General features: G+C 37.4%; 1 protein-coding gene across 4 annotated transcripts in view; it reads left to right on the top strand.

Annotated features, from left to right (window-relative positions):
* The window catches only part of ADAMTS2 (ADAM metallopeptidase with thrombospondin type 1 motif 2), a 283,800-nt gene that overhangs the window by 215,670 nt on the left and 51,324 nt on the right, over positions 1-16,806 (top strand). For 2 of the 4 annotated variants that reach the window (XM_034403043.2, XM_034403036.2), the window contains exons 7-10: positions 5,966-6,071; positions 10,581-10,724; positions 12,406-12,538; positions 14,113-14,226. In XM_034403043.2, coding sequence (XP_034258934.2) covers positions 5,966-6,071; positions 10,581-10,724; positions 12,406-12,538; positions 14,113-14,226 — 497 coding nt within the window. The remainder of the gene's footprint in view (positions 1-5,965; positions 6,072-10,580; positions 10,725-12,405; positions 12,539-14,112; positions 14,227-16,806) is intronic. The other 2 variants (XM_087887492.1, XM_034403051.2) reach the window with 1 other exon arrangement.

The following is a 16,806-nucleotide window of genomic DNA, read 5'->3' as shown; positions in this document are numbered from 1 at the left end:
ATCGGATCTGGATATTTCAATGGCCGCTTTATTGTCTTCATGCATAATAAATGGTAAGGTGGGTTTCTTCCAAACATCAGTGATCAGATCATTGAACCATACAAGGTTATTTGCAGCTTTGGACAAACAAACATATTCCGCTTCTGTAGTAGAAGTGGCTACTAGTTCTTGTTTACCAGTATACCAGTAAACTGGACAATCATTCAATAGAAAAACATAACCAGAAGTACTCTTTCTGCATGATGTATCACCAGCCCAATCTGCATCAGCATAACAAGTAATTTTTGGTTCTCTGTCATTATTGGGTTCCAACATTAAACAAAAATCTAATGTACCCTTCAGATATCTTAGAATTCTTTTGACAGCTTCCCAATGATACAAGGTTGGTTTACTAACATATCTTGACAATAGATTGAGAGGTAATGCAATATCTGGCCTAGTCCAATTAGATATATAAAGGAGTGAACCTATAACTGATCTGTAAAATGTGTTGTCTTTAAACTCAGGGGAAGATTCATCAGTGTTTCTAAGAAAATCAGTTTGCATAGGGGTGTCACAGGTTTTAGCATTATTTAAGTTACATTTGTTTAGGAGTTCGATGATTTTATCTTTCTGTGTAAGTTTGAATCCCCTTTTAGTTTTGTTAATTTGCACACCAAGGTATTTATTCACTTTACCCAGAGATTTCAGTGAGAAGTGTTCATTTAACTTATTTACAAAGATTTCCCTGCTCTCTTTATGCTTTCCAATGTATAAAATATCGTCCACGTAAATTAATACAAATTCAATATGATCATTACTCTTTTTTACAAAGAAACAGTTATCAGCAGTGGTGGCGTTGAAATCCATGGTCTTAAGTACTTTTACCAAGCAATCGTACCATCTTTTGCCGGATTGCTTTAATCCGTACAGACTCTTATTTAATAACCAAATTTCGTTCTTATTAGTGTATTGACTGTGTGGTGCTCTTACATATATTTCCTTATCTAATTTTGCATGTAAGTATGCGGTCTGTATGTCATATTGGAATACGTCCAGATTGAGTGCAGATGCTACTACAAGGGCTGTTTTGACACTCTCTGTTCTCACTGTGGGTGAATATGTATCAGTATAGTCTTCTGGATATTTTTGTGCATAGCCTTGTGCAACTAGTCTAGCCTTGTATAAGGTATTGCCTCCTTCTAAGTTCTTAATTTTATAAATCCACCTGGTACCTATAATTGTTTTATCCTTAGGTGCGATCGCAGGTGTGAATACATTTAATCCTTGTAAACTTTCCATCTCTTTTTCCATAGCTAGTTCCCATTTTTCTCTTTCTTCATGTGGAAGTTTCAATACTTCTTCATATGTATTAGGTGTTATTTGTTCTCCATTCATATGCATTATGTAATCTTTGTATTTATTTGGTATTTGGTTTCTATTGTTTCTAATAGTTCTTTCAGGCTTGCTATGGTTATCATGCAAATATCTAGCTTCCTTTTTTGTTAATGTGTCTGTCTTTATTTTATGCTGACTATTAGTCCAAGTTTTGGTTTTGTTCTTACTTTTGTTAATATTTTGATTTTCTGTTGTTCCTTCCTCGCAAGATATCGTATCTTTACATTTATTAGGAAATATTTCATTAAGGTGCAATTTTGACCAATTGGCCTGTTCATGGAACACAGCTGTTCTGGATACTATAAATTTGTTATTACTATCAATAAATCTGTACCCTTTGGTTCCAGTTTCGTATCCCATGAATCTTAATCTTCTGGATACGTTTTCTCCCTTTCTCCTCAATTGTTTAGGTATGTGTACGTCTGCAGTGACTCCAAATATGTGCATGTGTGATAATTTGGGTTTTCTATTGTACATCACCTCATATGGTGTCTTATTCACAATACTGGACCAGGTTCTATTTTGAGTGTAATTCGAATAATGTAATGCCTCTGACCAAAATTGTTTGCCTAAACCAGCATCCTCTAATGTGCACCTAATCATGGTTTGTAGTGTGGAATTTTTCCTCTCTGCAACTCCATTTTGAAATGCAGAAAAAGGATTGGACGTGAAATGTAACATTCCTCTATCCTTTAACCATTGGGAGAATTCTTTAGACATGAACTCACATCCCCTATCTGTCATAATTTGCTTTATTCTGATATTATGTTGTGTTTCTATACGTTTGTAGAATTCCTTAAATTTCTGAAATGTTTCATCCTTGTGCTTTAATGTGTAAACAAAACCATATCGGCTGTAGTCATCCACTATTGTTAGGAAGTAACGTTTTCTATAGGTAATTGAGGGACTTAATGGACCAACTAAGTCCATATGTACCAAATCAAAAATATTGTTAGTTGATCTGTTAGATTTTTTTTGGTCTGGGACTGGTTTTTAGTTTGGTGGACTTACATACTGAGCATTCCAAATAATTTTCACAATTTTTTATTTTGACACCTTCTGCGTGTTCAGTCATTTTTTGTACTACAGGAAAGCTTGCATGTCCTAACTTCCTGTGTAAGATGTGAGCACACTCATCATGAATTGGTTTACCTATTTTTGGTTTCTTTTCCTTGTATGTATTTTTGTGATCATGAGTTATTCTACACTCATCATTGTCACTGTTACTGACATTTTCATCATCTGCTTCAATACAATCTTCCATATTTGAATCAATGTTATGTAAACATCTTTCTTTAGTTATCAGATAGGGTAGACCTCCTTTTATCATTACAGTACCTACATTTGTTTTGTTCTTTTCTATAGTTGCTTTCCCCTTTGAGAAAACTATATTGATATCAGATTCTCTGCTTAATTTTATGGCACTTAGTATGTTGTGAGGTATTTCTGGGATTAATAATACCCCCTCTATTTTCCCTAGACCAGGCAAGGTCACATTTCCTTTGCCTAGTACTTGAACCTTATCTTGATTAGCTACCTTTATCACAAACTTATCTTCTATAAATGAAGATAATATACTTTTGTTGTTGGTGGTGTGATTTGTTGCACCAGAATCAATAAGCCAATTGTTATTCTCATCCTGCTGTGTTCTGGTGCTGTCTTGTTTATTTAGCCCATTCAGTGACCCAGATTTCCTCTCTTTTGAATTTTCTCTACCCCCTCTACCTTCTTTGTAATTTGGTGGGCTTCTATATTTGTGTCTATCTGTGGAAGATTGTCTGTAATTATATTTGCTCCTATATTCTGGTCTATGTCTCTCTCTTGAGACTTTGGGGCAGTCTCTTCTACTATGTTCCCTGGATCCACAATTGTAGCATCTAAAGGCCTCATTATGTTTATCTTGAAAGACTACTTTCCTAAAAGGTTTGTGGTCTGTTTGGTTACTGGATCGATTTTTTCTTGAATTGTCTTCTGCTATCAATTTGTTAGATAGACTTTCTATGGATAAATATCCCAAATTAATGGTATCTAAGTGTGACATAAAGCTATCCCATGATGGATCAAGTGAATTGATAATAACACTTTTCATTGTTTGATCTGAAATCACTTCCCCCCTCAATTGTAGCTCAGCTCTTATTTTGTTTAGATTTATCAAATGCTCACTTATAGAAACCCCTGGTTTTACTCTAGAGGAAAAGAAATCCTTAGACATTCTTGTGGTTGTAGCTACGCTATCGCTGTGAAATAGATTAAACATGCATTGAATTATTTCTGATACAGTTAGGTTTGGTTTGATGCTATGATACATTGCAGGAGACACGCTAGATATTATTATGAAAAATGCTCTATGATGTAAACAATCTATTTTTAAAGTCCAAGGTCTTCTTGGAGGGCTAGTTATAAAGAATAGTAAATTTTCTTTCATGAAAATAACCTGAAGCTGTTGATACCACTCTTGTAAATTAATGCCATCAATTCTAAGTTTTGGGAAGTCACTGGGTAAGTTACCTACATTATTCTGTCCATTACTTACAACCTGGGGCAGTCCGTGATCTCTCAAGTGCAGGAAATTACAGAACGGCATTGGGATGCTTGCAATGAGTCTGCGCGGTTCTCTGGCCAGTTCAAGTCCTTCTGGGTCGTCTACGTAGTTTCGCACATGCGCGTTGCTCATTTCTTCTTTGGTGGCGTCGTGGAAGGTTCTCTCCCTTTCAGCTCTCTCGATCCGCTCCTCCTCAGATGAGTCGGTCTCTGGCTCGGTTTTTGGGGTTCTGGTGGTGGTGACGGTTCTTTTCTTCTTTTTGTGTGCGTTGGTATTCGATTTTGTCTGTGGTGTAGGGCGAAATCGGCATGGCTCTCTGGGCTCGGGCGTCGTCGCTTTCGAAGTCAGGATGGGAGCGTGCAGGTCTTGAGTCGCCGGTTTGATTTCTTGCTTCTTCGTAGATGTCTTGGTAATTTTCAGTCTTGGCCCAAAAGCAGCAAAAAGCGTTTTCATTGCTGATTTTACTTGAGATTTTGTTAAATCGTCTTCACTTTCTGATTTTGGATCATCTGAAGAGTTTGAGACTTCTTTCTCACTTTCTTCGTCTGATAGTGTTTTTCGCGCCAGAAATTTTGAACTGAGCGTTTTGATTGGCTCTGCTCCATTCTCTTTTGAAGTTCGTTGAAACCAAGATGGCTGCCATTCAAAATTTCGCGCGGGATCACATCTTTTCTTTTTAACAACTATTTTCTCAGTAGTCATCTCACTTACGATTTTTTGATCTTTGGGTTTTTCTTTAATGACGTTTTTCTCTCTCGCTGCTCCGCTGTTCTTCAGCATCTCCTGGAGGTCCGCGATGAGACTTTCATCATTCTTTTGGCTTTTTAGTATCTTTAATATCTCTGACCTGAGTTCGTTATTTTCTATTTCGATTTCTTTCTGGTCATTATTTTCACTCATTAGTTCTTCTTCTTCAGTGGTGTATTCTTCGGATTCTCTCGAAATCGCATTGGTGGATTCGTTGATCATCTCTTGATCAGTTTCTATTTCTTTGCTGTAGGCCCTGGTGTTGGGCCTATCTTTCTTGGACATTTTTAATTACTTATTGAGTCAATTAACCATCCTCTGCTACCAGCTTGTTGCAATATTTTCAGGATCAGACTCAATAAAGATAATAGGAGTTAAAGCTTTAAATATATTTCTTTTTAATTATGATAGGCATTCTATATTCACTGAATATTCAAGGTAGAAGCGACGAGAATGGTGAGGGTGGCTCCTTATATATACAAGGGGTGGAGCTAGGAATGGGAGTGGTAAGTTATGAATACATTAAAGTCCAAAGAATAAGTTAACCTCTGATGTTCCATATATACATTATTTACACATTGGAGAATAAGGCATTTACATCTGACAGTGTCAGTTTTGGAAGACAATTTTCTTTTTTGCTTCTTAACTGCCACATATTTTAGCTGGGGAAGTTGGGAGGGGGTTGTTGCTGGAGTGGTAGAAAGTTAGTAATAACAACATTCCGTATTCAAGGACTTTTGCCTGCATCTGATGAAGACTGCCAGAAGATTGTACCCAGCTGAGTGTGAAGAGTTGATTGGACAATGTGATTAACTTGTGGGCGTGGGGCAGGGCTGTGAACTGTTAGCTGGGTGGAGAAACTCTGGAAGCTTTCAGATTCGGGTTTTCCCAGATGTGCCAACATGACATCTCTAATAAATTGGAACTTTGAGGAATCTCAGGCCTCAGAGCTTTATTTCGTTGGGGGTATTCTTGGAACCCTGATATGTGGTTTTATCATGTGTGGTAAAATACTTTTATATAAACTCTCTCTAAAACATATCTTTGGTAAAGATTTTTCATAAAAAGCTCATCTTATTTACGTGTTGGTATTTTTTAAAAAAGCATAACTTTCTACATTTTCTCTCCATTTAAGAGCACAGCACCATTCATTGTAATGAATTTCATTTTTCCTTTTGCTTTCCTTTTTATTTAGGTAAGACTTCTGTTGCAAGATCACTTGGAAACTGGTGCTCTTAAATAGTTATTTGAGCTTAATTTTCTTTTTCTTCATTACAGTCTTAATCTTCTCCTTAACAGGCTATGCTCCAGTTACTGGCATGTGTCACCCAGTCCGAAGCTGTACACTTAATCATGAAGATGGCTTTTCCTCAGCATTTGTTGTAGCCCATGAAACTGGACATGTGTAAGTAGCACTTCCATATAGTTGTCATGGTACTGCAAATTATATGTTTGGTGGGATATGATTTCAGTCATTTCAGTGGAGAGAGCTTATAAGCAAAAGGATGCAGTTGCAGATTAGTTTATTTCATTTATTCAGGGAGTCTTCTTCAGGAATAAAAAAAATTGATTCACAGAATCTTAGAATATATGAATTGGAATGGAACTTAAATATTATCAAGGCCCAACCCTGCTCAGTTCAGGAATTCACTAAATTGTCTACAACAGGTGACCATCTCTCCCTTGTTTGAAAACCCCCGCTATTAAAGAGTCCATAACTCCTGCCCTCACTATGTTATAATTTAGGTATAAAATACCTAATTATAAAATAATTATAAAATGTTGTTGTTAGTTGTGAAGTCGTGTCCAACCCATTGCGACCCCGTGGACAACGTTGCTCCAGGCTTTCTTGTCCTCTACCATCCTCTGGAGTCAATTTAAGCTCACGCCAACTGCTTCACTGACTCCATCCAGCCACCTCGTTCTCTGTTGTCCTTTTCTTCTTTTGCCCTCAATCTTTCCCAGCATTAGGCTCTTCTCCAGTGAGTCCTTCCTTCTCATTAGGTGGCCAAAGTATTTGAGTTTCATCTTCAGGATCTGGCCTTCTAAAGAGCAGTCAGGGTTGATCTCGTCTAGGACTGACCAGTTTGATTGCCTTGCAGTCCAAGGAACTCGCAGGAGTCTTCTCCAGCACCATAGTTCAAAGGCCTCAATTCTTTGGTGCTCAGCCTTTCTTATGGTGCAGCTTTCACAGCCCTACATTGCAACTGGGAACACCATATTCTGAATTATAAATACCAAATTATAAATACCTAATTTTATAATCTGCCACTTTTCTTCATTTCTTCTTCATTATTTATGTATTCAGTTTAATCCCATTACATTTTAGTAAATTGATTTTTAAATAGCCTCTCTAATCAGATCACGGTCATTATCCATGGCAGTACAGCTTGTGTTTGAAACAGGGTTTAAAACCCTTATTGCTCTTCTTCTTACTTCTAAGTATATCTAAGTAGGGAGAGGTCTATACATCAGATTTGAATAGATTCTTATATAGATGCAAATTATTTCCGCCCTGAAGTTCAGTAACTTTGCCCAGCCACATGGATAAGTTGATGATAGGATTCCCTTGGGGACCCTCCTCATGTGCACTGAGGGCGAAGGAAGGAACTCTTTTCCACAGTCTTATGAAAATAACTGCCCAGCCTTTGCAGACTTTTTCATGTTTTGAATTCTTCTCTAGCCAACAGTAGCATTATAAAATATTTTATGTTGAGAAAGGAAGAGAGTGGAGATAAACCCTGCATTGCTGGAACAAATATGTAGAAAATAGTTGTAATTGTTTTTCTCTTTCCCAGAAAGACACAGAGTCACCAGTGCACAAGGGAAAAAGGAGGGGAATGACTCCATCTCCTCCGTCATATTCCTGATGTTTGTTTTCTGTTTGGGAAGATGAAGATTTGCAGCAGGGCATAGTCTCTCTCCCTGTGAAGGCTCCCAAGCTATTTTTTTTTATTGTTATTATTCTGGAAAAGAAGGGATCTAAATCAGTGTTTTCAAACTTGACAACTTATGATGTGTGGACTTTAATTCCCAGAGTTTCCCAACTAACTTTTAAGAGCTGTCAAATTGGAAAAACATTGATCTAAATAGAGATGGAAGCCTCCACAAACTGACCCTTGCTGCAGAAATTGACTTCTGGTCGTCATTGGTTGCCATGAAAGAAAAGGAGAGCCACTGACTCAGCCTATTTTCCCCCTTGTTTAAAAATAAGGAGAGTAGACTGCCTAGTAGCAGTGGTGCTATTCAGCTAGTTCTATCCAGTTCGGGCGAATTGGTAGCAGCGGCTGTGGGTGGCTTCCCCTACCGGATGTAATCAAGTCCCATTTATCCATGTTTTTGACACTCTGCGCATGCGTGGAAGGCCCTGTGCATGCATAGAGGTGGCATGTGTGAGTGAAGCAAGCGTGCGCACGCTCACATTTGCGAACCAGTAGCGAAGGTAAGCGAATACCACCCCTGCCTAGTAGGATACTAGTAAAGCTGCCAAGCTTCCCTCCACACACTGATGCTGTCCTCATGTAAAGGGTGGACCACAATGGTCAGAGAGTTGTCTTTAGAACAGGCCTGTACTTGTATGCATAAGATTAACCCCAATTTGTGGCAAAGTGGCAGGATTTTTAAAGCTTTGTAATTATTCTTTATGCAAAAAAGTGGAAGTTTAAGCACTAAGAGGTAAGGAGTTGACTCACTCTGGTAGATCAGATGTTTTGCAAGAATTGTATACAGGTAGTCCTCGACTTACAACAGTTCATTTACTGACTATTCAAAGTTACAACAGCACTGAAAAAATGTGGCTTATGACTGTTTTCCTTAGTTACAAACTTTGCAGCATCCCCATGATCACGTGATCAAAAGTCAGGTTCATATTTATGACCTTTGCTGTGCCCCATGTCATGTGACCCCCTTTTGCGACCTTCTGACAAGCAAAGTCAATGGGGAAGCCAGATTCACTTACCAGGTTACTAACTTATCAACTGCAGGGATTCACTTAACAACTGTGGCAAGGAAAATTATAAAATGGGGCAAAGCTCACTTAACAAATGTCTCACTTAGCAACAACAAAATTGGGCTCAGTTGTGGTCGTAAGTCAAGGACTACCTGTATTTTGTTTGCTTGATATGGGAATAACTCATGGTCACAGGTTACAAAATTGCTTAACTTGCACAGTGTTTATCTGCACCGTTCTTAAAAATTTGAACCTGATGTTCTCAGGCAGGATTTTAGTGAACTTTAGGAGTTGCTTTTTTGTTTCCTGAATTGAAAAACCTTTAGTTTAGTTTAGTTTAGTTTAGTTTAGTTTAGTTTAGTTTAGTTTAGTTTAGTTTAGTTTAGTTTAGTTTAGTTTAGTTTAGTTTAGTTTAGTTTAGTTTAGTTTAGTTTAGTTTAATGCGATTTATATGCCGCCCTATCTCCAATAGACTCAGGGCGGCTCACAACAGTAAAATGCACAATTGCACATTAAAACAATATAAAATTAAAAGTCCAATTTAAAACAATTTAAAATCAATTAGGAACCACCACCCCCACATCAGTCCAGGCTGCGAAACAGCCAGGTCTTCAAATCACGGCGGAACGAGTAAAGGTCAGGGGCCATCCAGAGCTCCAAAGGAAGTTGGTTCCAAAGGGTTCCAAAGTAGTGTTTCAAGAGGGTAAAAACTCCCAGAAATATATTTCTCCCAACACATTCTATTTAGTGGATAGTCAATGCTGTTTTTTATATTAAGCACTGATTGCTTCCTGTCCTTTTAAAAATCCTGATTTATTAGGATTCTTAAGATTGTACCTGTGCATGATTTGTTCCCTTTCTCCTCTAGCATTTGTAATTATTTATGACTGAAAAGTGAAGTAAACAGAACTAGGTCAAAAGGGAAATGTCATTTCCTGCATTACCACAGATGTCAGCAATGTTAGGGTGCAAGAATTTATCCCAAGGAGTCTCCATTAGAATTCATATTAAACTCTTAGTGCATGAGCCTCAACAAGGAATAAAATAGGCAGTGTTGGCACGTTATTAGATAAAGTTCTCTGCCATTTGGTCAAATGAGGTAGTGCTCCACACACATGAATGACAATCAGCTGAAGCATTCACACTCTGATTATGGGAAGCATAATAAAGGCATTGACCTTATTGACCAGCTGGCCAGCAGAGCATTTTTAAGGCTGCCCAACAAGCAAGATAAATTTATACCATTGCAATACTGTATAAAGGCAGAACAATAGTGGAGTAGATTGAATGATAATAGCAGTAAAAATAAATGGAGCACTAAAAGGCATAAGGGAGTTCTAAGGGGTTGCCAAAAAGAAGAGAGGGTCAACATATTTTCCAAAGCACCTGAAAGCAGGACAAGCAGTAGATGAAAACTAATCAAGGAGAGAAGCAGCCTAAAACTAAAGGAGAAATTTCTTGACAGTTAGAACAATTAATCAGTGGAACAACTTGCCTACAGAAGTTGTGACTACTCCAACACTGGACATTTTTAAGAAGAAATTGGACAACCATTTGTTTGAAATGGCATAAGGTTTCCTTCCTGAGGAGAGGGTTGGACTAAAAGATCCTTCCAACTCTGTTCTTATGTTATTCTGACATCTTCAAGCTACTCCTGCTTCAGGAGCCAGGACATCATAATACCATTGAAGCTAATATTCAAGGTGTAGACCTGGATGGCAGACCAGTGGGAACTCCCATCTTTGACCTGGATCAAAGTAAATTAAGCCACTTTTCAACAGTGTCCTGATGTACAGACTTCACAGCAGAAGCCATGCTGGCTACAGTAGGCAGGGGGTGATTGGGTGGTCCATATTTGGCAAAATCAGACTAAACCATGAACAAATGCATTGCAAGAAGAATAAACAGCTACTTTTATTAATTCTTTTAAAGCACTCCCCTTTGTTCTGACTTGCCTTCTTCTAGATTAGGCATGGAACATGATGGCCAAGGGAACCGATGTGGGGATGAAGTGCGGATGGGAAGTATAATGGCACCGCTGGTCCAGGCCGCATTCCATCGCTTCCATTGGTCTCGCTGCAGCCAACAGGAACTGAACCGATACCTGCAGTGAGTACAACGATGGAGAAGGATCAATTCTCAAGAGTCGTATGGCACCATTTCATTAGCTAGAAAGCGTGGTGCTGAATCAGAAAATTTTCCTGCTAGAAAAAGTTAAACAAATTAAATGAAATTTGTTGTCCCAGACTAATTTATTATGCTACGGTGGCGCAGTGGTTAGAGTGCAGTACTGCAGGCTACTTCTGCTGACTGCTGGCTGCCTGCAATTTGGCAGATCAAATCTCACCAGGCTCAAGGTTGACTCAGCCTTCCATTCTTCCAAGGTGGGTAAAATGAGGAACCAAATTGTTGAGGGCAATATGCTGACTCTGTAAACCGCTTAGAGAGGGCTGTAAAGCACTGTGAAGTGGTATATAAGTCTAAGTGCTATTGCTATTGCTAATTGCTCTGAATTAAGTAAGATTCACTTCTAAATAACCATTGGATTTCTTTGTAAGGAAGTACCAAGGCTATTTTGTAAGCAGTTACATCTTCTATTTTTTCAGAATAAGCTTCTTCTCAGTTCTGATTTTTTTAATCATTTTTTTTATTAGTTAAAACACATAGGAATAAATACATGTTTGTAAAATCTCTCCAGTCCCTTTAAAGTTACATTTATTAAATAAAAAAAACTCTGTTTGGGGTTTATGTTTTTAAGAAAGAACATTGGCAAAGAAAAGGGTCATTGATGAATAAAACTTTTCTCTGTGACAGCATGGTACCCATGAATGGCGTGCATGAGTTTTTAATGTTTTTAATGTTTTTAATTTTTAAATGTTTTTTTATAATGATTTTTTGGAATGTATTGTGAGCCGCCCTGAGTCTTCGGAGAGGAACGGCATATAAATTGAATTAATTAAACTAAATTAATTAAATTTCAAAGATAAAATAGGGATATGCCCTGAATACTATGAGTGGTAACGGATTCTTATAATTGCCATCTCTGTTTTTGTGATTTTAAGGAGGGGGTATCACTTTTGAGTTTACTTATCCAAGATTTGGATAATTCATCTTCTTAGATAACCAGATTGGTCCTTGTTACTAAACTCTTGCTTAAGTAACACATGTTAGCATAATTTGTGAAGCGAAAATGCAATTAGAATTATTTTTGTGGCATCAGATATGCTCCATTTGCCAAGCTTTTATCCTTATGTTTATTTTTTTCACTCTTATATTTCTGTTAGCAACATGTAAAAAAAAGAAAAGAAATGAGAATCACACCATAAAACTGAAAAAAGGTTACAGACATAATGAAATTATTATAGCAATCATTTTTATTTAATTTAAACTGCTTCCATTAAATGCCAGTCATTTTTCACCAAACAGATGAATCTAATAACAGCCAATAAATCAATTATTATGCATATGGAAATAGTTTCATCTCTATTTATAGCAACTTCTTTTTTAATTATTATTCTCCTCTCCAGATGACTCTCCTAAGGTGTTTATTATAGAGAGAGAATTTCCTTGCAAATGAGGGTTATAACTGAGGGTTATAATAAAAGTTCTCTTGTTTCAGATGCTAATTTACTAAAGTGAATGCTGGGTTTGATATACCTAAGTATGAAGTGTACTTTCTGAACTCATTTCTGAGAAACCATGTCCTTGATTATGCTTGGAACAACCGAAACTCACAATGCTTAAAACCTCCCACAATCCATTTGCGTGACTGTGACTTTGTCCATTGTAGTTCCTACGATTGTTTGCGTGATGATCCTTTTGACCATGACTGGCCTTCCCTTCCTCAACTGCCGGGACTCCACTATTCCATGAATGAGCAGTGCCGCTTTGATTTTGGTTTGGGCTACATGATGTGCACAGCTGTGAGTATTTAATCGAACTCTGCTGGCCCTTACCCAGGGCCTTTGAAAAGCATCCCCAAATAACTTTAAAAGGGAGCATCAGAAGATGGACAAAATGGCTGACGGGTATAGAACAAAGCTTACTGGCAATTTATGAGGTGTCTCGGAAAGTTGTGTAAACATCCTGTTTTCAAAAAACTGGAATGGTAATAATTATGATGCTATAATTTTATTAAAGGGTTTTGGAAATAGAAGATCTATGGAAAGAAGAGGCTTTGATTAGAATTAACTCCCAGAGTTCTGGGGATTGGTTGCATAAGGGTTTCTCTTCTGCCTTATGTAGGAGGGGATTAGATGCATGTACTCAATGACCTATCATGGTTATTTAGTGAGTGCAGCTGTCAATCCGTACATGTACTATCCAGCTTTTCCAAAAGCAGAAGACTTGATTTATCTATGTCCAGACTTCTTTGCCCCAAATCCTAAGAAATTTACAAAACAATAATTGGATAATTAAAGAGCCCCCCTCCCCCTTTAAAACAATTTGGAAGCTGCAATGCAAAAAGTGTCATAAATTTAAAACGTTTTTGAAATAACAGCCAGAAACTGAATAAAAAACAGCAAACTAAAATTACTACTAAAAAGAAAGACTCTTCAGATTCTGAAAGGTTATTAAATGCAAAGCAAGAAGGACTTCCATGGAAAGGCTGCCTAAGGCAAAGCTGGCCACCAAAGTCTTTTGCTAGAATGACTTAAACTTAGCACTATAGTATTTTCTTCTGGTTCAGGGGCTCTCTGAGGCTCTCTGTGGTATGTAAATAATTGAAACAGAGCTTCTTGTCCCCAACCCAATTCTGATCAACCAGGAAGACAACCTCTCCCAATTCTGGCATAGAATTAATCTGATTTTCCAGATTTTCCACTCTCCACAAAACATATGGCATGTGTGTGTACACAGACACAGAGAGACAGAGAGTATAATGTCTTCTGCTGAGAGAAAGTGACTAGCCATGGATTTTCCATGATCTGAGCAAAAGATCCTGTGTGATAAATAATCTTTGTTCCATTTGATCTTCTTCTTCTTTTTTGGATGGTCTAGATATTTGTATAATGCTACTATAACAGTCATGTCCAGTTTAAGCCTGTAGTTATCAGTAAAAAATTCTGTATCTTCAAAGCCATCAGTGTCTTCTTATCCTGATAAGGGTGATAAGTAGATAGATAAGTAGGTACCGGTAGATAAGAAACGTTTTCTAGACTGTTCAGCTCTCTCAAATTAGATAATGCATTTACAAAACTCATAAAACAAACTGATAGTAGAAACGAACTACAAAATTCACATGGAGTCCAACTAAAGAAGAGTTAGTTGGGAAAGTCCAACTCAAATAACAGCAAAATGGGAGCTGCTATCAGGATAATTGTAGATCTACGTTCCTTCCAGCATCCACTCTTTTCTCTGTTATAGTCATGTACAGTCATAACTGTCCTCTATATTCAAGGGTAGTCTCTTAGTAATGTATTCTAATTTCCAACAGAAATTTAATTGCATAGAAGCTTTGAAAAAGCCATTTAGTAATATAAATACTTTTTTCTAGTTCCGCACCTTTGATCCTTGCAAGCAGCTGTGGTGCAGTCATCCTGATAATCCCTACTTCTGCAAAACAAAGAAAGGACCTCCATTGGATGGAACTATGTGTGCTCCTGGAAAGGTAAGAATCTTTGCCTCATGTCTCAGGTAGAAAAAGAAGAGAGAGAGAAAGAAAGTTTATTATCCTCTTCAGGTTTAATGGGAAGCTGTTTCCATCAGAAAGAGTTAAAAGATCAGGGAGTAAAAGGACAGAAGAGTTTTAAAATATTTGCCATAACTAAAGACCATAACTAAAAATATGGAGTGCAGGAAATTAGGAATTTAACTATTTAAAATGAAGGTTATGAACTCCCAGAAAAATTGGAAGAACATTTTTAAAAAGGGTTTGACCTTAGTTTACCAACCAACTATGTATGTAGCAGACAAAAATCTGTCTCTTGGTATGTCTAAAGCCCCATTCACCACTTTACAGATGCATAAAATCCTATCTGCTATGTTTTTCCTTATGCATAAAATATCAAAAATCCCATTCAGCTTTATCAGCCATTTTGCTTTTATGAATAGCCTTTCCTCATCATTAGTGCATTAAACCAAAGGAATTAAAGGGATGGTACTTGATCATTTCCCCAGTTTGCAACTCAGGTTGCATACTCCAGGTTGTACAAGCATTGAAGAATCTGTTGCTAGATCTGTTAGCTTTGCCAGGTAGACCAGACAGGAAAAAGGACCAGATATGCTAATTCTGCCTTATTGTAAAGTTACATTAACAAGATTTTGCATGTCTAAAAGTTCAATTTTCCCACTGTCTCCTTTATAGCCCAAAAAACTAGGGTGGATTCCTTCTTGAGCCTCTTGCCTCACCCACTGTCCGGCTGGGTACTATGTTTTTCTCTTATTTGACCATTTGTTAGACAGCAACTTTTCAACCCCTTTCCCAAGTTTTTTCTCACAATGTCATTATACTCCTGACTCAATGGGTAGATCTTATCTGGTTTTGCTTTCATCCAAATTCCTATCAGTTGAATTGCCTGCAAGTAAAGCGAGGATGAAATCCAGAAATCTGAGGATCTTCGGCTTTGAGGCAAATTTGGGGTTCCACTGGGGACAGCAAAAATGGAAATGATCCTTTTATTAAATAATTTAATAAGAGTATTCCAAATGCTTCTGAGCTCTATAGCAAAGCTTTATTCTTATTTTTTCCACAATACACCCATTAGCAGTCATGCAGATTAATAAAAGAGTCTCATGGTTTATTAAGATCCTCAAGAAGAAGAAATAAATAGAAGTAATGAGGGTAATAAAAGCAAAAATAGCAATGCAGCGGTTCCTTTTGAGGGGAAATGTATTTATTGCTATTGTAGAGCACAAAATTGTTATTTCAGATAACAAGATTATGGCCATTTTCAAAAATATGCTGAAGACGAAACTATGAACATGCCAAAGAGAAAAATATACAGGAACAAATTTAAATTATCAGTATAAGATTACCAATCTCATCTTGGAGAACTTTTTAACATTTCACATATGTCATTTCTTACATGCCTGAGTGTTTGCATTTTTAATGATGTTATTAGCTGGTGAGTAAATGGAGGGATGGGAAGGAGAAAAGGGAAAACAAGAGAAGGAAGGATCCTTCAAGATGGAAAATGGTGCTCTCCTTGCAAGTGTACCTTTCATTTGATCCAAAGCACCTGTAAATTGGAAATATGTGTTGATAGATAAGCTTCATTCATTCCCTAGCTCAGTCAGAATGGGCTGGGGGAAAAGATCAAGCTACCTTTTGGAAAACAACACAGCCAACTTTGTTTTCCCTCTAGAGTAGGGGTGTCAAACTGGCAACTCATGGGCCAAATGCATTACATGCAGGCCATGCCCTTCCTGGCTCCGCAAAGGCAAAAAAGTCACAATATGTCATGTAACGCAATCGAGTTTGCCACCCATGTTCTGGAGGTAAACTTGCATTCATCTGGCTCCCCAGCTAATTCTTCCTACATGACTGTTTCCTAATATTATTTGATTGCTTATTGTACTCCATGACTATCATTCAGTGTTGTACCTTATGATTCTTGATGAATGTATCTTTTCTTTTATGTACACTGAGAGCATATGCACCAAGACAAATTCCTTGTGTGTCCAATCACACTTGGCCAACAAAGAATTCAAGTCTAGTCTAGTCTAGTCTAGTCTAGTCTAGTCTAGTCTAGTCTAGTCTAGTCTACATTTATTCATCATTCTTTTCCTTCTCATTTATCGGATTCTGGCATTCTGGTTCCAGGAATAGCAAGAGTGGGAGAATCTGCCCTTTTTCTTATCTTGATTAATTCAGAGGGATCACCTTAAAAGTCCCATAGACATATAATAGATTAACTGAGTAAATCAAGCACTGCTTTATCCAAATGGAATCCACCTGTCTGATCTGAACATCTCCCAATGAGAATTCCTCATTCCCTCCCACCCAACTCTCTGTAAAAATAAAATGTGCATGTGACATTGCATAGGCAACAAGCCTTGTCTGTGGAAATCCTGACATTGTGGAACATACTTTTCCCACAAACACATTTGATCTCCGCCTTCCTTACATTTCTCATACTGGAAAAAACTATATTTATCCCAACATGATTTAGTTGATGGTAAATTTTTATGATTTGTTCTGGGTTAATTATATGAATTGTTCTCGGTTGTTATATGATTTATAAATCAT

Source organism: Pantherophis guttatus, chromosome 2, assembly GCF_059756535.1.
Source record: "Pantherophis guttatus breed Tessera chromosome 2, ASM5975653v1, whole genome shotgun sequence".
In the NCBI taxonomy this organism is placed as follows: Eukaryota; Metazoa; Chordata; class Lepidosauria; order Squamata; family Colubridae; genus Pantherophis; species Pantherophis guttatus.
Note: the sequence above shows the minus strand (reverse complement) of the source record. Positions and strands in the feature narration are given on the sequence as shown.